Raw genomic sequence first — 25,394 nt, 5'->3', positions numbered from 1 at the left:
AACTACTTGGTGTAGCATAGAATCATAGAATCATTTTGGTTGGAAAAGACCTTTGAGTTCATCGAGTCCAGCTATTAACCTAGCACTGTGAAGTCCACCACTAAACCATGTCCCCAAGAACCTCATCTACATGTCTTTTAAACATCTCCAGGGATGGTGACTCAACCATTTCCCTGGGCAGCCTGTTCCAATGCCTGACAACCCTTTCCATGAAGAATTTTTTCCTAATATCCCATCTAAACCTCCCCTGGCACAACTTGAGGCCATTTCCTCTTGGCCTATCACTTGCTACTTGGGAGAAGAGACCAATCCCTCCATGCTACAACCTCCTTTCAGGCAGTTGCAGACAGCGATAGGGTCTCCCCTCAGGCTCCTTTTCTCCAGGCTAAACATCCCCAGTTCCCTCAGCTGCTCCTCATCAGACTTGTGCTCCAGACCCCTCACCAGCTTCGCTGCCCTTCTCTGAACTCTCTCCAGCACCTCCATGTCTTTCCTGCAGTGAGGGGCCCAAAACTGAACACAAGATTCAAGGTGGGGCCTCACCAGTGCTGAGAACAGGGGGATGATCACTTTCCTGGTCCTGCTGGCCACACTGTTCCTGATGCATGCCAGGATGCTTTTGGCCTCCTTTGCCACCTGAGCACACTGCTGCTGTGTGTCCCACCACAGCTGTGCCTCAGCCTCCTCAGCACAGGAGAGTTGCCATCTCTATAGTAGTCTCCATCCCACAGGAGACAGGCTGACGAGGAAAGGTTGTCAGATTTGCTCCTTCCCTCCACAGCACTTCTCCCCTCATGAGTGGCTGCTGAGGGGAATGGGAGTTGGCTCACATGTGGGACACAGAGAGACTGTGGACTCTAGAAGGCAGACAGATGTTCACTGAGGGACACGTAGGTGCCAGAAGGGCCACCATCAAGAGGGGGACATGTGGGATAGTTCAATGCAATGCTGCAGCTTTCGGCAGGCAAAAGGGCAGGCTCCAGGCCATAGGAAGGACAGGTCATCTGGGGAGAAGAAGAATTAGTGGTGTGAGGTCCTTCTTCAAACAGAGTTCAGCAAACCCTGTCCAAATGACTAAGTATTACTATGGTGTCTGGTGATGCTGCGGAATCTTTTATTAAGGCAGTGGTAGATTCTTGTTACCATTCATCAGTAAAGGCATTAAGGGCTTCCTTAGCTTATAAACAAGCACAAATACCCATTCTGTAAACAACAGCTTTAATATTGCATTTTGTGTTAGAACACAACTGTAGTCTGCAAAAAAATGGGTTAGTTTTCAATTTTGTCAGCAATTGACATGCCTTTTCTACTTCTGCTCTTTCTTTCCATACACACCAACGCAGACGGAGGAAAGCCACTGCTGCTAAGTTTAGACTTTTCTGTCTGTTCTTACTGTGAAAACTCTCAGGGCCAGTTATTTTCCATTTTGACTCCTACAAGTTCAGTTTCTATTTCCCAACCTGAGATCACTAGTTTAAAGATAGCTTTGACGTACTCACACAATTTGAGATCAACCTTCATATTCATCTGCTACAAAACCTTTAGTATTCCCTTCCTATCTGTCAGTTTTGTTCCTCGTCAGTCTGTTATTCCAATTTTTTCTCACATTTATTTGCACGTTCTTGTGATTGAGAACAGTTTTCCATCCATAAGACACTTGCTCATATAACATCACTTCTGTTTCCCCTTAACTCATCTCTTGCCTGCTACCAAAGCTCTGCTTGCTCATGAATGGGTAACTGTTTATCTCAAATGGCATTTACTGATCTAATCGATTATTACTTTGCTTACTTTGTCTTCCTGTACTCCTTTTTACTCTCAGTTTACTCATGTAAAGACTCAGGGACTTTATTTACCTTCATTTTTGCCCATGAAATCTAATTTTTGCTACTAATTTCTTTCCATGACCTCAGCCATGCCTCTTAATTTGACTTACCTTTCATTGCAATAATTGCTGGTATTCTTTCTCCTTAACAGGAATGAATCACATATCTTTCAGACACTGCTGGGATTACATGTGCTTTCCTCAGAAACATCCACCTTTAGATTTCTAGTTTGCATGACACAGTATATTACACATACAAGACCACTTGCTGGCAGCATGACTAACATTTTCAAACTCTTTCAAGTAATTAAGTTTCAGATTCTGAAAGCTAAGCAACCTACTTAATGACTGGGTTTACTAGAGCTTTCTCCCAAATCTAATTGCTCAATAATACCAATTAGTATTTCTACAGTGCCTTAATCCAGGAAACTCAAATTAATAGATATTATTTTACTCCCTATGGAATACTATGCATTGTTGGGAATCCAGTTTTTAAGTTAAGGAAAACACGGGACAGAAAAGTCTATTAATTTCACAGGGTCAGGCAGATCTTCCCTGTCAACGATAACATTTTTAAAGGGTTATCAGGAATGGAACCTTTAACTACGCTGCAAGCTGTTAGCTGTTATCATGATAATCCACAGTTCTCCATAATGGATCAGCTTCTAGTGCAGGTAAGACTGATGCACATGATAGCCATATAGAACAGGCTTCATCAGCCTCTATCCTATGCTGATATAAACATCATTAATGCACACAGTTCATTATTTACTTCCTTTTGGGTAGGCCTTTGTATCTTTCAAAATCTCCCTCTATGGCCAGGAACATCTTTTACTTGTAGAAGATAGTCAAAATGGAAAATAGGAAAGGTAACCATATTTTCTTTAAATACAAGACAGCGTCAGTTATAGTAATTTTGAATATCCCTACCAATGCTAATACAGTTACACTGAACTTCCAGCAGAAGTAAATTAAGTTATGCAGGTTTATGTAGTCAACTTGAGAACAAAATTGTCCTGCTGTGTCAAAAGTGAAAAACTAACCTTATTATACTTTTCTTTCTTCTCCTATGCTGTAGTTCAATTTAATTTAATCTAGAGATAATACTGAACCCAAATGTTCAAAAATAAATATCAAGATTGTAATAATTCAGTGTGATCTATCTCTGCATGTGATCAAGCAAACAGTAAGGATAAATACAACTATCTTTTCCACCTTATGCACACCACCACCATGAATTTAATGTTTTTCTTTCCTTTTTAGCTCCAGCTCTAAGGGGAAGTCTCTGAGATTGGCTAACAGTTGAATCCAAATTCATGGTACAACAACTGGAAGCTGCAAATTTCCTGGGGTTTCTGTGAGTTCAGGCATGCTCCCATTACCTCGCTACAGGGCACACGGCCTGCTGGTTACCATCCGTAACGAAGGATGCTTGTGCCCCGCTGATTGGGATCACCCTGCTGTGCACCAACTTTTCTGCTTCCTAGGCACTCTAGAATTGCAGTTGCAGCACTTTTCAGCACTCAGTCTCTCACTTTCCAGGTTTGTTACACCATTCAAAGGGGAATGTCTTGCTATGTGGTAATCTTGAATTAATTCTTAATTTCATCTAGATTAAAAGAAATCTTATTTCTTTAGTACTTGAGGTATTTTTTCACAAGATTGAAAATAGGCAACAGAATAAATAGGTTTATATTACACCTAAATGAGGAAGTAAACCATTTAAACTACATATACTATTTACATTATTTCCGTTTTATTAGGTTGGTGCAGAATTAATTGCACTTTTGGACCATGAATCTTAAACAATTATAACTAGGCTGAAACACATCTTTATTAACCAAAATAGGAACCATTATAGTCAACATATTTTTGCCAACAAGAAATAAGTTTGTTTATTCCTGTAGTGTAAAAATCTGTGCTTCAGGATTTGTTGAACTCTTGGAAAGCATTTTCTGCATCCTGCTGGTTGTGGAAGCATTTGCCCTGCAAAAGTTGTTGAGATGCTTGAAGAAGTGGTACTCAGTTGGTGAGAAGTCAGGTGAATATGGCAGATGAGGCAAAACTTCGTAGCCTAATTTGTTCAACTTTTCAAGCTTTTGTTGTGTGAGGTGTGGTCAGGCATTGTTGTAGAGAAGAATTGAGCCCTTTCTGTTGACCAATGCCAGCTGCAGGTGTTGCAGTTTTCAGTGCATCTCATCGATTTGTTGAGCATCCTTCTCACATGTAACGGTTTCACCAGGATTCAGAAAGCTGTAGTGGATCAGACCGGCAGCAGATCACCAAACAGTGACCATGAATGTTTTTTAGTGCAAGCTTGGCTTTGGGAAATGCTTTAGAGGTTCTTCTTGGTCCAGCCATTGAGCTGGTTGTCGCTGGTTGTCATATACAATCCACTTTTCATTGCACGTCACAATCCAATCAAGAAATGGTTTGTTGTTGTTGTGTAGAACAAGAGAAGACAACACTTCAAAATCACAATTGTTTTTATTTTCAGTCAATTCACGAGGCATCCACTTAACGAACCTTTTCAGCTTTCCAATTTGCTTCAAATGCCCAAAGACCATAGAACAGTCAACCTTGGTTCTTCAGCCATTTCTGGTGTAGTTGTAAGAGCATTGGCTTCGATGATTGCTCTCAATTGGTCGTTGTCATATTCCGATGGCTGGCCACTATGCTCCTCATCTTCAAGGCTCTCTTCTCTTTTGCAAAACTTCTTGACCCACCACTGCACTGTACATTCATTAGCAGTTCCTGGGCCAAATACGTTTTTGAAGTTGTGAGTTGTTTCTGCTGATGTACGACCCATTTTGAACTTGAATAAGAAAATTGCTTGAATTTGCTTTTTGTCTAACAACATTTCCATAGTCTAAAATACACAGAAAATAAACAGCAAGTAATAAGCCAGTAGCAAAAAAACATAAAGCGAGAAAAGTGCATTGAAATGCTGTCTAATATAACCAACTATATTTAAGAATGTATTCCAATATCAAACAGCAAATTTCAACAATGTAAAAACTGCAATTCCTTTTGCACCAACCTGACACTGTAGTACCCTAGATGTCAAGACTTCTGTGGTCCTAGATATCTTATGCTCATGCTACATCATTGAAAAATCCCTCTTTTGCTGTAGCTTGTTAGCTTCTATGGCAAATTTCTTTTATAGCATTGTAAATCTTCCTGAAAAGGTCCAGAGAGATTTGATCTTATACAATAAATTTTATTTTAATTTTAATCCAGGAGATAGTCTGGCCATTTAAAGAAAAATTTAAATACACATTGTTTCATTTCCCAGAAGATGCAAATGCCTCTTCATTAGACCAGATGTCATCTGCTCTACTTGTCTATTTAATGATTACTTGCCTTAAGAAAAGGTACATCTTGTCCCCTCATCCCTTTGCTAATTTTGATGTTTCACTATGAAGCATTTCCTCTGTTGAGCCGTGGTTCTACATCAGTCTTTCCACTGACTAGAAACACCTGATACAAATGTCTATGTGGGAAAAATATATTTATCTCATTACTGGCTGTTGACTGAAATCAGACACAGTGGTTGACTGTCACTCTGGGATAACAATCCCCCACATATTTCCTGGATTTTTTTTTAAGTGAATGAAGATTTTGGACTTAGTTTCTAAATAAATGTAAACTGGTGTGCCTGCATTGAGTCTAGAGACCGAGGACAGGGCTAGATTGTATTTAGATGAATAAATAATTTTCTAAGTGCATATGTATTAGAATTTTTTCTCTTACTGACCAAAGAGAAGGTAAGGAAAAAAGTCTAAGTCTTGATGTGAAGTGTAAAAAGTTTGCTGTCAAAGAAAACAAAACTTTTAGGTCAAACAAAAACATACATATGTACCATGTTTAGATATTTATATATTACTCAAATGACACAGATTGATGCCAATTATTTGTGAATCTGACAATTTTACCCTGCTCCAACTACACCGATATTACTGGCTGAAGAAATAAACTAAATTTAAGCAATTGAAAATTAGGAATTCACTAGTTGTAACGTACTCTGAGTCTTCACAAAATAATTATGTCTCTAAAAATTGCTAAAGAACAGGTTTTTGACAGCTGAATCACTGACTGGAAACTATTTTTCTGGAAAAAAAAAAAAAAAAGACATGCATTTTTTCAGAAATATAATCAACAGTTTACAGTAAAAGACATTTCCCAAAAGTAGCTAACAAAATCAACCATTCAGGGACACCGCCATGAATTAAAGAATTTGTAAACCAGATCTAATGTTTTTATTAGGCAATGGCTCTCCAGCTATTTGAAGAAAGCAATAACTGACATTTCAAAGTATAAATGCCTCTAATCATGCTGAAAGAAGATAAAAACAATCTTTCTCTTTAGAAATCCAAATAAGTGCAGGAATATTATTTTTGTTTGTTTTATTCTTATATATGAGTGTTTTCCCTCAAGCATACAAAGCATAATACTGAAATAAATAACTTACGCTTTTTCTATGGATAAACAACATTTAATCCAATTCCTTGTATTCCTTAAACACGTGTTCATTAGAGCATAAGCAAAACAGTGCTGGGTGCACGGGGGATTCACTCCGCCCAACACGCACACTTTTAACAATAAGAAGTGTGCTTAAATACAGTATGGTATTACATATTCATAATGACCCCAGAAACGCCTATACATATTCATGACCTTTCCCGCTTTTTATTAAAATGAGTCTCAGATAACCATTTACATATTCCCCTCCTTGACCCTCCCCTGTTGCGCCTGCGCAATGTCACTTGGTGAATTTGAGGAAGGGTCTTTAGGGGTCTTTGGATGAAGGCTCCTTCAGCTTCGTCACAGTGGACTTTTTACCTTTGGCTCATTAGAAGGAACTGGCTGGAATCCAAGCTACCGAACCGACTGGAACCAGACTGGTGCCTCCTTTTTGCTGTAAATCTTGGCTATCTTGTCTCCTCAAGGTTGCAGCTGGTGCTGTAAAACTTCTTATCTTGGCATTTAATGAAGTCCTGCTTTTTTTTTTTTTAGCATAATTAGTTACATACAGCTCTAAACTAGATATTAATTATGTGGTTTAAAATGTTAGCTTGTTAGTAGGCCCTTATTATATAGTTGCTTAACCCTTAAAATGTTAGTTCGCTCTATCAATATAACTTCCTAAACAAGTTTCATAACTTTTTACATAGAACTTAACCACTTTTCCCTTTTCCAAGTTCAGAGTCCGTGCCTCATTTGGTTATACCTGTAAACATTAAACATCTTAGCACGAATCACAACTGCATTTTTCACAATACCTCTCTAATTACAGCACTGGAACAATCAGGAACAATTAACTTTACTTGCTTCTCCTACTGTATTACTTAATTTTTACCTATTACTTAGAAAATTCTGAAATTTCAACCTCTGAAGTGATTACATGCGATTGTGTAGCAGGGGGAATGGGTTTGTTGACCACAGCCCTACACTTCACAGTGAGTTTCTCTCTAGGAGGGGAATTGCACAATACCAGTTCATCTGCAGGAGCAGGAAAACGTTACCCACCTTCTTTCATTAGCTCCTCATTTTTTAAAATGCTTTACAAATTTTCTGTGTTGTTCACAAACTCCAAACCAAATTCCACACTAACAGGTAAAACTTAGATGTCTTGATTTTCATGACAAAAACTTGCAAATTCCTCTCTTCAGCTCCATCTCATCACAGAATCACAGAATGTAACTCTGTAGTACTTTAAAAAATGTCATTTTCAAACCATCATGGGCCAACTTAGATAATAATTGAAAACCAGCTGACAGTTTTTCTTTTAAATACTTCCACATTTTCCATTATCTGTAATTAAAAACATGTTCATCGTACGCCCCATACTCGCATAACAAAATATTTTTCAACATGTTAACTTTTCATTAATCCTAGCATTTTCATGCCATAGAATCCCTTCAAGTCCAAGTTTCTTGTAATTTATCTCACGCTTTTAGCTCAGCATCTAGTCTTAATATGAGGTCTAGTAAAGAACCACATGCTTTAGTGTGTTAAATACTTGCATAATAAGTAAACATGCATATTATGCAAAAAACTGATCTCTGTTGAAGACAGTAAAACTAATAATCCTGTTAAATGTGTAGATATAACACGTTCTAGAAAAGGTCTGAATTGGATCTGAACCAAGAGGGTTTGAATATATCTGATTTCGAGAACCTTTATATTTTATTCTCTTCCTTAGTCAGTTAATCTATGATTTGAAAACTCAATCATACATTTAGGGCAGTGAAGGTGTCCTAATGGCTTTAGTACTGTTTTGGAATTTAAATAAAGTACAGTTAAAATCAAGCTTGCTTTCTTTTATATATTACCACATCATCATTTCATTATTATTTTTGCCTCTTAAATCTACTAACTGCATTATTATTTGGGTTATAGTGAATGAATTTTTATTTTCTCTACGATAATATTTATCAGCTATTGTAATTAGTTGCAGAATAACTAACAAATAACTTGCCATCGTATGCTTATGGATGAAACATTCCTTAAAAATGAGACACTGGACCAGTCTTGTACTCAGTGCTATGATGACTGAATGGTATTTGAATAATAGTGGCAATACGCTTTCTAAGAGCTGCACGATCCAGTTTATGAGCTGACACTGCAGGATACAAACTGGAAGGATGTGCTTCTGTGAGCAAGGGGCTCCCTGGAAGCCCTCAAGATCCTCCATCTGGTTTGGCTGATTTTGTACACTCTCTGATTACACACTGGTCATTCGTGGTCTTTAGCTCCTGCACAGGTTTTCTACCACGTGCAAGTCTCTGTTCCGCTTCCCCTGCTTCATAGTCTGTGATGTTATCCAATACCCACATATCTAATATCCAATACTCAGTCAGTGCTTCCCACCTGTCTTTGGATTCCCTCGCGGTCTGCATGGAATATGACATTTAATCCTTCCTAAAACTCCTTCCAAACATGCACGTCTCCTCAAGAAGCAGATCTCATGTTCTTTTGCACCACAGTGTTGTCAGGGCTGATCTGGTAGTACTCGTTAGTACAGTAAATCATAAATTATGTGAAGTAAATCATACTCTACTGTGTTGAATGTTTGCTTGCTAATTGATTTGCATCATTACAATGAACTCCAACGTCATCAGACACACGGTGTGAACTGTGGGGTTGTCATATGCAAGCACAGGAGTTGGACTCGATGATCCTTGTGGGTCCCTTCCAACTCAGGACGTCCTATGAACACACTAAGTAATGTAAAGAGACTTAACAGCACCTGCTAAGAGAGGGGAACTGCGATGGGTCTTGCAGGAAGGAGGAAGGAAGCAACAGCAGCACCGCTCAGGAGACAGCAACTGGGCTCCAGAAGACAGGAGGCGGACGGTGATAAAAGAAAGCAAGCGCGATTTATTTGGCTGAGCTGCAGAGGGCTCCTACGAGAGGGCGGAAGCGGTGGCAGGCGGGGCCGGGGGGGCGGGTGTGTGTGTCACGCGGGGCCGCACCAACTGTCACCGAGCGCCACCTGCTGGAGCCGCTGAACAGCCGCGCGCTTCCCCTGCGTGTCTGCAGGGCAAGAGTGCCCCGCGCAGCGTGTCCGCCAGTCAGGCCCGGGCAGGAGCGGCCTCGGACGCCACACAGGCCGGGGGAAGGCTGGCCGGCCGGCCGCCCGAGGGAGCATGGACACAGCTCCCGGAGCCTGTCAGGCTCCTCAGTGCGGCTCACCCCCCGCCACCGGCAGAGCAGCACGACTATACCTTCCTTACGCGGCTGCGAGCCCTGCCTGATCTCATCCCGTGAGCGCTCGGCTGTTTCACACGACAGATTCACTATCTGAAGCCATTCCGGCCTGACGCTGCCGCCACACGCACCGGCGCTCTTCTCAGAGCGGAGCGGGAGGCCGGACAGGGGTGGCCGGCTCGCGCCCGCAGCTCAACGCATCCGTGCGTGCAGCAGCGCACGCAGCCCGGGCTGGGAACCAGGGCACCACCGCCCCCCCGGCGGCGGGCAGCGCAGCCGGTCCCGTCCCGTGCTGTCCTGTCCCGCCGCCGCGTCACAGAACGTCAGGGGTTGGAAGGGACTTCGAAAGATCATCTAGTCCAATCCCCCTGCCGGAGCAGGAACAGCTAGATGAGGTTACACAGGAATGTGTCCAGGCGGGTTTTGAATGTCTCCAGAGAAGGAGACTCCACAAGCCCCCTGGGCAGCCTGTTCCAGTGTCTGCCACCCTCACTGTGAGGAGGTTTCTTCTCAAATTTAAGCGGAACCTCCCGTGTTGCAGCGTGCAGCGGCGCCTCCCTCGGCGGCCGCAGGCGCAGCAACGGCCCAGCGCGAGCCGCCGCTCCTCCCCGGGCGCGGGTGACTCAAGCGCGCCGCGCTCGCGGCTGGGAAGGAGTGCGCACGCGCGAGGGAGCGCGGCGGGCTCTGGGCGGCTGCGCGCGAGCGGGCGGGCGGCGGCCGTTGCCCCGCCCCGCCCCGCCGCGTGAGGAGGGTGCGCGCCTGGGCCGGGCGAGCGGGCGCGTGGCGTGTGCGCCGCGATGTTCGTGGCGCGCAGCATCGCGGCGGATCACCGCGACCTCATCCACGATGTCTCCTTCGACTTCCACGGGCGGCGAATGGCGACCTGCTCCAGCGACCAGAGCGTCAAAGTGAGCGGGAGCCGCCGGGCCTGGCGCTGGGGGGTGTCGCGGCGGCTGCCGGCGGTAGCGCGGTACCGGCGGTGCGCAGCCTACCGGACTTGCCGGGCGGGCGGCGCGGAGCCGCCCCCGGCGCTCACTGGGGCGGCGGGGCTGGGCCTCCAAGCGGGAGCGGCCCGCACCTATCTGCGTCGCTCCGCCCTGCCCCGCCGGGGAGTGAAGGGCCGCGTTCGGTGCCCGCGTCCCGCCGTCTCCCCGGGAAGCTGCCGTGCGTGCGTTCCGCGGAGGGTCCCGCCTGCGGCCCGCGGGCGGTAGCGGCCGGGAGGCGGAGGCAGGACGCGTTCGCACATAGCGCACCCTGTTTGTATACGCGCATGTACACAAACGCATTTAAAAATACATCTTTTTCTGAGCCGTTGCTGCAGCTGGGAAAATATCCTTAAACTATTGTGGCTACGGAAGTGCTGCTTGTTGTGGTGGTTTGTTTTAAAATTTATTTATTAATTCAGATGAAAATCTTTGTTTATTTAAGGGCACTAAGGGAAGAAGCCACAGTTTCGCAATGAAGTGCCAATAAGCAAAAGGCGGAGGTGTTCTGCGTGTGCTCTGGTAGATAAGGGAAGCTGTAAAATACTACAAACTTTTAATTCTACACTAAGAAGAAATAATAATAGTAAATGAAAAGTTAAGGACTTTTCCTGTTTTTTGCAGAAAGTAAGAAGGTGGACAAAATTCAGGAGTTAAGTGGTTGGATTTAAGAAATGTAATTTGCAGTGAGCAGTCGTATATTTTGTTAGACCAGGTAAATGGTTGAGAAAATTGGTTTTCCATAGAAAACTGTGAACATATGAGCAGCTCCTTCTCCTTGACTACATATTAAAAAGCAAACAAAAAAAAAACCTGACGACAAAAAACATTCCCAAAAAGTAAGCCAAAACCACATCAGTATTTGGTCTGGACTGACTACGTAAAAATGTAGCCTAAAAAGAGTGTTCTTAAGAGAAATGCCACATCATAGGTAGAACTCGGAAACTATGTACTTCAGCAAGGTAACGTTCCTTTCCTGTCATAGCATTATCTGTATGAGACTGTCTGAAGTATAACTTGAACCAGAGTGTTACCACACTTATAAAACAGTGGTATATCTGGTGTAGGTCCCATTCTCACTAGATGGGGCTTGCAGAATAGCAGCCAGGGAGACATTAGAAAGTTTGGCAGCAATGGTAACAGCTACTAGAGGTACAGAGTAACAAAAATGAGGTCACTTGCAATAAAGTTATGTAGTGAATGCAGGACAAACTAGGAGGGGATGCCAGGCCTCTAGAGGTGTCTTTCATCTAATCAGATTCATTATTTCCTTCACAGTTTTTCTGAAAAGCTCCTGAAGGTGTGTGGGAAATCAAGAGAAGGGAAGGTTAAGTGACTTGTGTATGGTTATGAACCAAGGCAGAAATATTACAAACAGAAACAAGATCTGCTTCCTCACTAGCTGAACTTTCTTTTGGCTTCCCTGCTCTGTCTTTGGGGTGATTGCCAGGGGCCACATCTGAGCACCTGCTGTGGTGAGGACCATGGGAGGCTCTACAGTGGTACTGGGCGGTGTACTCATGGAACAGAGTGAATGAAGTGTTGAGAACTGTAATAATTTGTATTCTACAATTGATTTATTGTTTAAACAATAGTGGATTTTGCAGGTGTATGCCTCTTCTCCCTACCCGTAGTAGGGATAATTTCAAGTTTGAGTGCAGTTGTGTACTGAGCTAGATTGAGTTTTCCAGGTGAAAATGTTTAGTGGTGTGTGCATATATATGTATATTAAAGTGGCTGTGGTTTTTAGTACTGTGTAGTAAGCTTTATATACAGATTTTATGAAAGTATTTTGTTTTCTTAATAGGTCTGGGACAAAAGTGAAAATGGGGATTGGCATTGCACTGCCAGCTGGAAGGTTTGTATTCATAAAAATTACACAGTTATAACCATAGTTTCTCCTTTATTTTTGAGAAAACATACTTAGCTTTTGCTGACTTGTAGAGCAGAAATATTTCAGTTGTTGTAGATCCTGTATTTCTTATGGTAAAGTACGTTTTTCCTGCTTTTATGAAATATCTCTAATGCCTCTCACTTAAAGCAGAGGCTAGTGAGCAGTCTTATATTATAAATTATGTTGGCAGACTTTGTTATCAGTAAACATAGCAATAACAGGTTTTTAAGGAGTTAGAAAACTGTATCTTCATTTTTAATTGAATATTCCTTTTTGCATGTTGTAAGACTTAAAAAAGAAACCAAAAAGCGGTCTGTCTATTCAATATTACATAATCTGATCACTATTTATTTTTTTTTTCCAAAACCTTTCTGAGAACGGTATCATATAGAGACTGTCCCTCATCAGGATAATTAATGCATTCAGCTTCTGAATTGGCCTTATATTTGATAGGAGCACAATACAATAATCCCTGTAAAAGGAAATGCAAGTGAAACTTTTGAACCCCCCTCTAAAAAAAAGGTTGACTAGGTATGAAAGAGGAGTTTCATGTAAAGAAGATGATAAGTAGTGCTCCATATATGTTTTGGAAAAGTACAAGCAAGCTAGAAATGAGGATGATAGTGGCTGAAAATCGAAAATAAAGCTCTACTTTTTGTGTCAATGCAGAATCTTAGCTTGGAACTTATTGTTTAAAGAAATAATAAATAATGCCTTGAAATACGCTTGTAATAATAACCTTTTAATCATTGACTAGTAGCAAATAAACTTTGCATTGCTTATAGGAATAAACAAAAAGTTGCTTTGTAACATTGAGCTTTATAAAAGAAGACAGGTTTCAGTCTTACCACTTCCTAGAATTTACTTCTGCAAAAAGTAATGAAAATGTGTGATCGTTTGGACTAATACAATAAGGATGTTTCTCTATAGTGTTTTCCTGTTCTTTTGCAGACACATAGTGGATCTGTATGGCGTGTGACCTGGGCCCATCCTGAATTTGGGCAGGTCTTGGCTTCCTGCTCTTTTGACAGAACAGCAGCTGTGTGGGAAGAAATAGTGGGAGAGTCAAATGATAAACTCCGAGGCCAGAGTCACTGGGTGAGACTTCAGCATATTAATTACAGTTTCTGTATATTCTCGTATAAACAGATTCACTGTGTTTTGTTTGCTTATCATAATGGGCTGAAGCTTTTAAGGTGTTTAAATTTCAGAATTGAACAGGAGACCGAGTATGAGAATTGTTCTGAATACCATGTTACTGGACATTCCTGGTTTTGCAACATATTTTATATTCCTGAAACAGACAAAGCACCCTGTTTACTTCTGTTTATATAAAGTGTTCCTGATTTTGCCTGTGTTTTGTTAATTTGTGGCACTATTCCAATATAGAGTAAGTATTTTTAAAAGCATTTGGGGAAAACAGCTAAATGGCAACTTTCAGTGCAATTATTGTCAGTACAATTGGTGTTTCTTAATAAGATGTTCCCTGGGAAACAACTTGCAGACATGAATTCCCATCTACAGTAGAATTCAAGTTGTGGAGATTTTCTTCTGTGACAAGAGCTCATTTGAAACTGTCTCATTCAGGTCTTGGGGGGAAATGGTTTGCTCAGGAGTGGATTTTCTAGGCAGCATTTCATCAAGGGAATTTGGGATCTAAACAGATAATTTTGCAGCTACTCTTCATGTGTAATCTTATATAACTTAGTAGAGTGTTTCTGCCTCTATTGTTTTTTGTTTTGAGTTACTAAAATATCTGCAGTTTTCTACTTTACTGAAGTTTTCTAATGTTAAGAAACATAATTGTGTAGAGCTGGGTTGTCAGGACCTTTGGCACCCAGTGGGGTATGAAAGCTGACTTTCTTGTGCAGGTGGCAGTTGTGATGTGTCGTTTTCATCTCAAACTCATGTAGGCTTGGCAGGAGAGGAGACGACTTGAAAAACAACTGTTTACAATTTTTCTTTCACCCTAGCTAATCTTCCTGTCAAATGTCTGCTGTATTGACCTATTCCCTTATCAGAAATGCGTATTGTTTTGATGCTTCTCTTGGAAAAATGCTTCGTGGTAAACTTCAGCAGCCCAGAAATTAGAAAGCAGCGTTGCTAGGCACTGCAGTTAATATTGTCACCAGTAGGAATGAAGAGGACAGTTTCAAACTGCCTGTGGCAAATACCGTTGTACTTAACGTTTGTTACTTTTTTTTTCCTGAAAAGCATGCTAGAACAACTCTTTTTTGTTATCAGTTCTGATACTAGTCTATCTCTCTTGATGCTTGAAATTGCATCAATGCAATGATCTGTCATTTCTCCAGTTCACTGGTGTGTGAAGCTTTGGTGGTGGTTTTTTGTTTGTTTAGTTCTTGATGGGAGAGTTAAGTGATCCTATGAAATGGTGTTGTCAGGCTTCCATTAGCCTTCCTTAGGGAACACATTTTTAATGGAAATGTCTAGCATTTCCTTCAAGAATTTCTGCCTTTTCTTTGCAGGTGAAGAGGACTACTCTAGTAGACAGTAGGACATCTGTTACAGATGTGAAGTTTGCTCCCAAGCATATGGGTCTTATGTTAGCAACTTGTTCAGCAGATGGAGTTGTAAGGATATATGAAGCTCCAGATGTGATGAATCTCAGTCAGTGGTCACTGCAGCATGAAATCTCATGTAAGCTAAGCTGCAGTTGTATTTCTTGGAATCCTTCAAGGTATGTTATTAAAACTGTAGGTGTTGTTTTATGACTGTTTAAGCAGAATGTCCAAGGAGTGAGTTCTGAAATTTTGTAGAATAAATCGTAAAACATGCACGGAGAAGACTGAGTGTACATTATGCAGATCTGAAAGAAAGTGGCTAACATTTCTTTTAATAAAACAAGTTTGGCAGAGCCAGAGAAATGTTACAAAACATCCTCCTGTGTTCCATGAGGGAATATTCCCAGCCTGATTATTTTAGCAAGTAATGAGGTAAAGAGCTGTGGAGTTCTCTTTATTAATCCCACAAAACTTAACTGGGGTTTTCGTAAGGGAAAATTCCTGTCCTTTCCTTAAGAAAGGTGTTGAAATAGGTAATGATTTTCGCACATCTACCAAGAACACACACCCTTGCCAGTGCAACAGAGTACCAGAAGCCACAAGAGTCTTGCTGGCAAAAATACAAAGCCTGAGAGTTGTTCTCAGAGTTTCATCCTCAGGGGCTCAATGATATACTTCACCTTCTTGAACAGGAAGGAATCACGAGTTTGATAGTTGGGTTGTCCCCACCCAGGAGAACACATACAAGCAGAGGTTCTCCTTCTCTTCCCATCTCACATCCACCCCCAGCCCAGGAAGGGAAAAACCATTCAGGGCTGAATGGCATTAGATTTTCTTTGTCCAGAAACACTTAATGGCTTTCGCTATATAGTCTGTGTCCTGCTGATACAGTTATTTGTCTATTGGTGATTAGTAGTCTGTAGTCCCATTAATGCATGGAATGGGGTTAAAAGTTGATTTAGAAACTAGAACTCATCTACATGCAGCTTTTGTAATCTAGCCTCCAAAACCTGAATGAAATACTATTAAATCAATAATTAAAAGTACTGCAAACAATGCAGACTCTGGCATGAAACTTGGGGCAAATACTTGACTGCAGATGCATACGTAAAATCAATCCTGCTCTCAGGAAGCATCATGTTGAATTGGCAAATAACGTTCTCTAATGATTTCTCTTTAGTGGGTGTATAAAGTGGACTTTCAAAACAACAGAATGGAGATTGTATTGGTAACTGTGAATAGCACTTACTCCTGTTTCCTTGTGATACTTTCTTTTTACCTTGTGAAAATTTTTTTGTTACTGTTTTGTTTTCTTTATAGATAATGTGCCTGAAATGTAAAGAAAACTGGCTTGGTGTACTTCTGTGAAATAATTTGTAAATATAACAGTACTTATTTTCACCTTTTAGTTCTCGAGCACATTCTCCAATGATAGCTGTAGGAAGTGATGACAACAGTCCAAATATACTGGCTAAGGTTCAAATTTATGAATATAACGAAAATACCAGGTATGCTAAATGACAGATATAACGTTTGTGGAATCTTAGTTACATTCAGAGGATTGTCTTAAAATATTTCCATGATGCTTAGAATTCTTCCCATATATATCAGAGTTACGATATCCTGCACTTGTCGAACAACTGGAATGATAGTTTAATTGGTTCCTTATAGAGAAGGTTGCCTTCAGATATAATTTGGGTTATAATTCACTGGAAGCAGCCTAAAGGGAATTTATCTGTTATTTTAATCACCATGAATACGTTCAGACAAAGCTTTCTTTCAGATCAAATTAATGATCCTATCTGGTAATATTCCATGCATTTCATCTAAACTTTCTAGACTACAGGGACTGCAAATTTGTAATGCCATTGCAAAGTTCTCCATGGCCATACCAGAATGGTACACTTTAGGCAACTTTTCCTTATTTGAGTACCTGCTTATCTTATTTACACAAGTGGATTCCTAGTATCTCTTATACACTGACTGCTTAATTTTTTCTTTCTGACAAGCATTCAGCAGATGACAAGATCTAGCTGTTTGTTAGCTTGTTCTCTTTGTCAGATTTGTTGAAATGATTAAACATTGGCCATTTATTCCTGTCATTAGATGTCAAGTGGAGTAGTAAACAATAATATCTTAATTCTGTTTTGGAGCCATTGGATGGGAGAGGGAGAGTTCAGAATCGTAACTGATGTTCACAGACATGATATTGATAATTTTGTTCCATCTCAGTGCAGAAATGCCAGTGTTTGTACCAGAGTTTTAGAGAGATAATTGTTTCTGCTTCTACTAATTTATATGCTTAATTTTGCACAAGGAATTAATAGGGCAAAGTTGAAATTTGTATTGTGTTGCACTAGGCACTGTTTTGTCCAAGGTGGCCTTAAAAATGCTTTTAAATGCATGTTTATAATGACATAAAGTGCTGTGAATTACTGGCATTCTGTAAAAATTCAGTTTATACAGCTTAAGTATTCAGAACCAGAAAAAGCCAGAAAGTGTGTGCACAATCGCTTTCAATTAAATGATGACAGAGAACCTGGGTTTCATTCAGGGTCATTGGTGTGGGAAAGGAGCCAAGGTGTGTTGTGGTGTGGGTTTATGCCTGGCTTCAGACAATGTTCTCGGTGCATTAACAGTAGAGTTGTTGTAACTTACCTGGTGGTAAATAAAACAGTGAAATAGTGTTTATCATGCTGTGAAGGAGGCAGATAGTGGTCTGCTTACAAGCACAGAAAATTTAGTAAGTTACCGAGATGCAAATTCCCTTTGGATTTGTGAAGGGAAGAATTCTTTTATTTCTCTCTTTGAACTGTGGACAAAAATTTTCTTTGTACTGGAATCCTTGCTTTGTTTTATGATTTAGCATAATGTTGTTAGTAGTAACTGTATCCAATATAGTCAATTCTGAAGAAATCAGTTTGTAATTATTACTTATAATTAAATTTGTTAAGAAAACGTTTTTATTTTTTCAAGTTTCATCATGTGTACTGGCTCCTTTTTTCCCTGTTCCACTACATCTGGTTTATATAATTTGCATTACTTGCAATTTTGATGGTACTAAAGGTTAATTTTTTACACTGTACAGGAAGTACGCAAAAGCAGAAGCTCTGATGACAGTCACAGATCCTGTACATGATATTGCATTTGCTCCAAATCTGGGAAGATCCTTCCACATCTTAGCTGTAGCAACCAAAGATGTACGAATTTTCACACTAAAACCTCTAAGGTGAGCTTAAAAGGAAGATAGTTTGGTATGATGTGGTACATGCTATGTAGTCTTTTTTTATCTGCAAAGCAAAAGGAGTAACTTTTGATGCATGCAGGAATCTTTTTTAGCAGGTTGATTTTTAAGATGACAAGATTGTGAGCAAGTGTGTAATTTTGTCTGAATACCTCTTAATATGCCTGAGCTAGGAACGATTGTTATGTAAACTTGAAAGATGTAGTCCTCTCTTCTTGGCATCATGTTCAAGCCCAGACCTTTGAACAGTTGTGTGCAGAACTGTCACTTTTCTCTTAAACAGGAAAGAATTGACTTCATCTGGAGGATTAACAAAATTTGAAATTCATATTGTGGCACAGTTTGATAATCACAATTCCCAGGTGTGGCGAGTGAGCTGGAATATTACAGGCACAGTGCTTGCCTCCTCTGGTGATGATGGCTGTGTTAGGCTCTGGAAGGGTAAGGTCACCCACCTGAAATACATTAGCTTTGTAGTATGCTCAATATACTTGAGAAATTCTACTAAAATATAATTTTGGAGTAAAAGTTCATTTTAAATTTGTGAATGAAAGGTTTTTATCGTTCTGTGTACATTTCAGAAAAATGAATTAACTTTCTGTGCTGAACACTTGCATGATTTAGGCTGCTGTGAATAGTTGTTACTCTATGCTCAAACTGTTTCACCAGACTAGAGCTATGCAAAGTTTTCATTTTCAAAATTAACATATGTATTGCATTACTATGTTTGCTTGCTGCCAAAGCCGGAAAATCTACATTCAGTCACAGCATTCAGGCAAAGTGGCTTTTTATTCTGTTTAAATTTCTAAAAGCAACAGCAACAAAAAAATCTAATTTGTTTCTCAGTATTTTAGTAAAGGAAACTCATTCTGGCTGCTAAACAAAATTGAGTTTTGGATAGGGAGAGAATGTCAGCTAAAGGGCCAGATCCTCAGCTATTTGGAATTTATGTCTTGGTATTGAACTTCAATTTTAATTTGCACCAGGTGCGTAGCAGTTGAAATATCATAGTTTTATCAAAAGCTGAGCTTCAGAAGAGAAACTAACAGGTTTTATATATCTATATTTGCAGCTAATTACATGGACAACTGGAAGTGTACTGGTATACTGAAAGGTAACGGGAGTCCAGTGAATGGTAGCTCTCAGCAGGGAATTTTTAATGCTTCCCTAGGTTCAGCCAATACAAGCCTACAGAATTCACTAAATGGATCATCTGCCAGCAGGTAGGTTAATTAGTAGAAAGACCGAAATTCAGTAAATAGTCTATTTTTTGGCTCTTCTTAATTTCATTTAGCTTTCGTGTTTGTTTTATATAGTAATTTTATGTGCAGTGTCATTTATTGCATGAGTACTTCTATGAGCTCTTCCAGTTTTGCTCTGTCATGGTGTCTTATGCCAGTGTGAAGAGGAAAATGAACAAGGCTGTAAGCCATAGTGATCATTCCATATATATGAGCAATTTAAACAACTGTTTTCACTTTGTTCTTTCACATTACTAAAAATAACTTTTCTGAAATAGTTTCAAACAAGGAGCAACTTTGTCATAGTGCTCTGTAACTGCCCTTTTGCTTTAGATGGATGTTTAAAAGTGAAGCAAAAATACCAGCAACAAATTCTGGTTTTCACTGGGATAATGTAGCAGAAAGGGAAGAAAAGATACTTCATCATGTATGGTTTCAATAATTGTATACTAGAGTTAGTTTACTTGCATTTTTGCAGGCGTAACATCAATCAAATAAGTTTTGGGTTTTTTTTTTTAGTCTTCCTCGTATGTCATTGTTATTGCAGATTAATTTGCTTTCTGTATTTTTTATTCTGTAATAATTGCTATTTAGTAGGTAAATTTATGTGCCTCTACTGAAAAACATTTTAATTTGTGTGCACCAAGATCTAGAAATACGCTAAGCCCTGAATTTGTATGGTGGAGTGTGTATAGTCAACTTTACAGGATGTGTCCTGTGTAAGGACCAGCTGTGGCCAAATTCCATAGTGGCAGCCTCAAAGTTTTGTGGCCACCTTTATTTTTTTCAAATGCCTTGGGATAGCCTCCATTAACATCCATATGTAGCTACTAATATGGTATTTTTTTTTCAGTTTAAAATGCTAATCTGTGAAGTACTATGACAGTTTGCTTTTGAAGAGTATCTTTTGCCTGCCCCCTCCCCCCCCTTTAGCAGTCAATCCTGACAGGCAGTTCTGGCTTCCAGATCCCTTGCTGCCTTGCACAAAGGGATTTTCCTCACAAGATAAAAGGGAGAGCAAGAGGTGGTAATGGTCTCCAGTAAGAAAAGAGGCCGAAATGACACTGGTCATCTGGTCCCAGGGGGTACTTAGTGTAGCAAAAAATGCTAAAATGCAGTCCTGTCTTGGAAATGTGATACCTGAAGCTACAGAACTGTATTTGCTTTGGCCCCTATAGGGAGCTACAGGCCATTTTATACCTCTTTAGCATAGGGTGTAGTTTCACAGTCTCCTTATCTAAGACTATGCTGCTGCCAGCAAGAGCACCCTACCCTACCCCATTGGCTGTTCTCTCCCTGAAGCTGGTAGTAAGCTGTTGTGAAACTGAAATTTCCGGCATTATTTTAGATTCACTCCATTGCTCTGTATTTTGAAAGTGGATATTATTTTTAATTATTCTTGGCGTAAAGTTGGAATTAACTTTTTGTTGCAGAATTAAGTCTATGGCTGTGGAATTTCAAAATATATGGTGTCTTGTCCTAGGATTGATCCTTACTATAATGATGCACTTAAATACATGTTTTCTGTTGTAATCACATTGGCTTGAATTGTATAAGCACAGTCGCTAACTTTTTTTAGTGTATTAACACATATAATAAAGACGGATGTACTATATTTGACTAAAAGGGTATGCTACACAGAATTTATTTTGTCTGTGACTGTCCATGCTATGTCCATGCTGTGTTTCAGTGTCTATAACACTTAGATAAAGGTCTGTAAAATTTTGTTGAAGTGTGATCACCAAGCTGGATTTCTAATCAAAATAGTTTCAGAAGAGATGATGTAGATTGTTGGAAAATAAGTCAGTAGGGCTATATTGTTATGTTCATGTAATTGTGTGTCTAGATTTATGGTACAATTTCCATTCTCCATTTGTATTATGTCCTTTTTAACAGAAAGCAGAGCTGATACCAAGCTAACTGGAGTAACTGGTGTTTTGCTGCTTGTTGCATGCACACAGGAATGGAAAACGAACTCCTTTTTTCCCTCCCTAACGGCGTTTGACCTCTCCCAAGACACCAGCAGCCTGCTAACTACTAAATGCTATTCAAAAATCCTTTTTAAAACATGTTGTGTATGTTTTTTGTACTAGCTCACACAGTTTGATACTGTTGGAACTCCTGGTAGAAAAATATTTGGAGAGGCTTCTTGTTTGGGAAAAAAACCACAAACAAACAACCCAAGCCCCAAAACTTCCATCAAAACAGATTTTTTGAAAGCTTGTCAAATTAGAAGGCTAGTTTATGAGTAAAAATGATAATTTTTGTCCTTGATTGGGATGGGGGGAGGGAAGTGACCATTAAAATTTTCATTAAAATTGTTTCGATAACTAATTTGGTTTGCATTTCATAGTGTTCAGCATTTGAGATTCCTAAACATCACAAGTTTGTAACTGCTTTGTAATATAATATATAAAACTGTTAGTTTTAAAGGAATAAGAAAACTGTTTTGACAATTGTACAGATGGCAGCTTTTGAATAGTTTGGTATTGCTTCATTTATAACTTAGTATGACTTCAAATAAATGTTTTGTAAGTATTGTCATACTTTTTTCATCTTAAGAGAAGTACTTTTTCTGATATGTACTTGTACATTCCTATGGTAATAATTCCATGGAGTGACTAAAATTCTTTGAGCATAGTATCTTAAAAACAAACAGCCATACAACGATTGAAACCAAAATGCAGCTTGCTGTGGATTGTCCCATAATTCCATTAATCACATAGCTGTTCATTTATCCAAGTCCACAGAACTTGTAAACAAGACAGAAAACATCTGTAGGTATTCAATATAGATATATTAAAATGCATTAAGTATTACGGGTAAGTTCTAATGAAAACAGCAGAAAAATGACATGAAATGGTATGATTCCCCGTCTTGCATTCACCTGGAATCTTAAATTTACTCTGAGGATTTTGCAGAAATATGTAAATACATACAAAAGCTGTATTTCACTGAAAGTAGTTTTCTCTGTAAATGTATATTATTAAATTTAAAGTATTGTAAAAACAATGATGTTTTTATGTCTATTCTAGAAGTGCTGTGAAGTTAATCTGAATTAGATGCATACGCAGAAAATGTACTTACATAATATTTAATGTATATTTTGTGTCACAAATGAAGCGTTACTAAAAACTGTTGACAAATCACAGGAGTTCTGGGAGAACAAAAGCCTGTTAATAGCTGTGCTATATCCTTTTTGATTTCCAAAGCAATCTGTTCTTTTGTAAAAATGTATACTAGGATTATTATCACAGAATTCTTTTCTATGAATTTCAGTGGAAAAGACGGGATTATTTTCCTTTAAAGAGCAGTTTCCAAATTTGTCTTGTTTTGAATTAAAAGCCTTGATTTCTGCTATTATGTTCCTATTGGTTTTGGCATGGATATACTAAAGCCTTTTTTTTTTTTTCTAGCATGTGTTTTCTCCCCTTTGGTTCTCCTTGTATTTACTACCTTTCTCTTTTTTCTTGTTTTGTTTTTTGTTTTGTTTTGTTTTTTGTTTTGGTGTTTTGTTCCTTTCTTAATTGTTTCAGGTATTTCTTTCCCCCTCTGGATTCCCCACGGGCTGGATCGAGATGGTCCAGTCATGCCCAGCTCCTTCCTCCTCCTCCTCTGATAGAGCACTCTTGTGATGCTGACTCTGCCAACCTCCAGTATCCTCACCCTCGCAGACGATGTGTATCTCGGCCTCTTAATCTGTTACCTGAGAATGAAGGGGTTTAACATGTGGCTTTAAATAAACTCTGAAGGGCCTTATTCTGGCATTTGTGAATGCTTCCATTTCTGGCTACCTTTTGTATTTATTCTCTGATACAGAAGATTTTTAAAAAATTGGGGACTTCATGCACATGCATGTTTTACAAAACAAAGTACACAATTTAGAACATGTTATTTGTTTGTTTATCAAAGGAGCATTTTAATCTGTACCCTCTGAACTATGGCAACATATACAAACAGTATTAATCATGAGCTATTTACAGAGTAGCTGACTTCAATGTGCCTGTCCCTTTTAATTTTTTTTTCTTTTGTTTTTGGAATCAGTGTGGTCTTGATTTTTTTTTTTTTTGTATATTGCACTGGCCAATGTGAAATATATTCTCAACATTAAACATACCTACAAGCAGTTGCTGAGTAACTAAAGGATGATATTGGATCAACTCCTAAAAGAAACAAAACCATTCCTGTGTATACTGCAGCAAAATAGTTGAGAGTGTTTGGTTACTGAAGAATTTTGCATCTTGCTATATAAATATTTAAATTTTATAATTGTGGTTGACTAATAAACTTATTCTAAAAGGTCTGTATTAGTATGCTTTTTCTTGTACTAGCTGTGCCTTTTTTTTATTAACAGGCTTCTGATGAAGGAGCTGGTTTTGATTTAGGTGTCCATTCCGGTAGCCTGCCCTTTGTGAAGTCATGTGCCATTCTGGATGCTCTGTTGTGTGTTACACTTTTCTGCCACAGGGTCTGCTCTAAGTTTTCACATGGGTGTGTTGAAGGTCTGCAGAGACTATCCATAAACTGGACTTGGATTTCAAATGGTGACTCTTTCCCAGTGACTGAATGATTCACACAGGACATTTGGATGAAATAGTACTGACTGAAAAGCCTTTTTTGATGTGTTGGCACAGGGACATTGCTGTGGATCAGCATGCTGGCATTGACTGAGCTTTGGCTGGTGTGATACAGGCAGGAGGACAAAAGGGAGCAATTACTACATGGCGGTGTTAGGTTTTAACCTTACTGTACAGGGTCTAATTGCTGAATTTGTTTGGTGGATCTTGGCAGGGTGGAAGGACAAAGGTGGGCTCTGTGCAGCAGAAACCTGAAGTGTAATACTGTATTTATATGCTTCAACATGGGCTTATGCTACTTCATGGACTAGACCAGTAGAATAAGGTAATGGAGAGGGCAACCTGCATTCTTCCAAACGCATATAAAGTCCCTGTGAGTCTTACTTATATTCTGAAAACTTTATTTACTCATATGCCATATTTTTACTCAGATATGCCACATTTGTTTCTTATCTCCAAGGAATCTAGTTTTAATAAAAAGCCATGAGAGGTAACAGTGGTGTCACAGACTGCTTGCTGTGTGTGGAGGTAGGCTGCTGCTATTTTTTAACCATCAGGAACAGAACTGGGCGGGGGGGGGAAGGTTTAGTAAAAGCAGGTACTTAGACCTTTTTACCAAAATGTTATCTTTTTTGGAACCATGCCCTATTTTGTATGTTACACAATGGAAATGTTACATGATTAAAAAATAAGGTTTAAATGGGGGTAGGAAGTAGCAATATTTCTCTGTGGAAAAATGAGTCATTAAATAAAAAACACAACCCAATCTATTACACTGGGATTCATTCTGAAAACAGAAGAATGTACTTTTGAAGGTTTAAGCCACTTGCAGAATTTGTCTTAACCCTTTAAAAGGTCATTCCCTTCAATCCAGCAATTGATCTTACTGCACTTCTTTTTGTACTGAGAAAAAAATTAGGTCTCCTTCCTAAGCAGCCATCAAGAAAAGGAAGGTGACAGTATCTAGATGTGCTGCTGTTTCCCTGTGCTAAGTTTGTACTGTGAGACCCTACAGTGTCTGTCACATGTGTCTCAGTTACTGCAGTTTAGCAAAAAGTAGTGTACAATATACTCAAAGATAATTCTTTACATACAACTGTCCTTGATAAATCAAATCTAAGGGAAAGATTCCTGCTTGCAGTTATTTTTTGTCTTTAAATTTGCTTCTGTTATTATTTCGGAGCCCAAAATAACCAGTTATGGTAACAATGAAGTAAATGTCAACTTTTTGTAGCTTTTGATGCATTTGTTTATAGTAATGGTCATGTTATTTTCCTCTGTGTTGAGCATGTAGTAGTAGTATTAGATATCCTAATTCTAGTCACGCTTCTTACTAATGGAAACATGCTGTTATACTTTCACAGAAAATAAGTCACATTTCCAATGGACTGGCCA

The 25,394-nt window shown here is 39.4% G+C and overlaps 1 protein-coding gene and 1 pseudogene across 2 annotated transcripts; one reads left to right on the top strand and one right to left on the bottom strand.

Annotated features, from left to right (window-relative positions):
- Nucleotides 1–3,534: 3,534 nt before the first annotated feature.
- Nucleotides 3,535–4,838, bottom strand: LOC102094814 (histone-lysine N-methyltransferase SETMAR-like; annotated as a pseudogene).
- A 5,367-nt stretch (nucleotides 4,839–10,205) lies between these two features.
- On the top strand, nucleotides 10,206–23,725 carry SEH1L (SEH1 like nucleoporin). 2 transcript variants are annotated; one of them, XM_065053099.1, is made up of 9 exons: nucleotides 10,206–10,446; nucleotides 12,329–12,379; nucleotides 13,367–13,513; nucleotides 14,902–15,113; nucleotides 16,347–16,445; nucleotides 18,026–18,166; nucleotides 18,465–18,622; nucleotides 19,254–19,404; nucleotides 22,959–23,725. In XM_065053099.1, exons 1-9 carry the CDS (start codon nucleotides 10,336–10,338, stop codon nucleotides 23,146–23,148), a joined length of 1,260 nt encoding a protein of 419 aa, XP_064909171.1. In that variant the 5' UTR covers nucleotides 10,206–10,335; the 3' UTR covers nucleotides 23,149–23,725. The 2 variants fall into 2 exon arrangements, with proteins under 2 accessions (XP_064909171.1, XP_064909172.1); XM_065053100.1 differs by having other exon boundaries at nucleotides 21,319–23,725.
- Nucleotides 23,726–25,394: the final 1,669 nt, after the last annotated feature.

The sequence above is a fragment of the Columba livia genome, chromosome 2, assembly GCF_036013475.1.
Source record: "Columba livia isolate bColLiv1 breed racing homer chromosome 2, bColLiv1.pat.W.v2, whole genome shotgun sequence".
Lineage (NCBI taxonomy): Eukaryota > Metazoa > Chordata > Aves > Columbiformes > Columbidae > Columba > Columba livia.
This window is presented reverse-complemented; position numbering and strand designations above follow the sequence as displayed.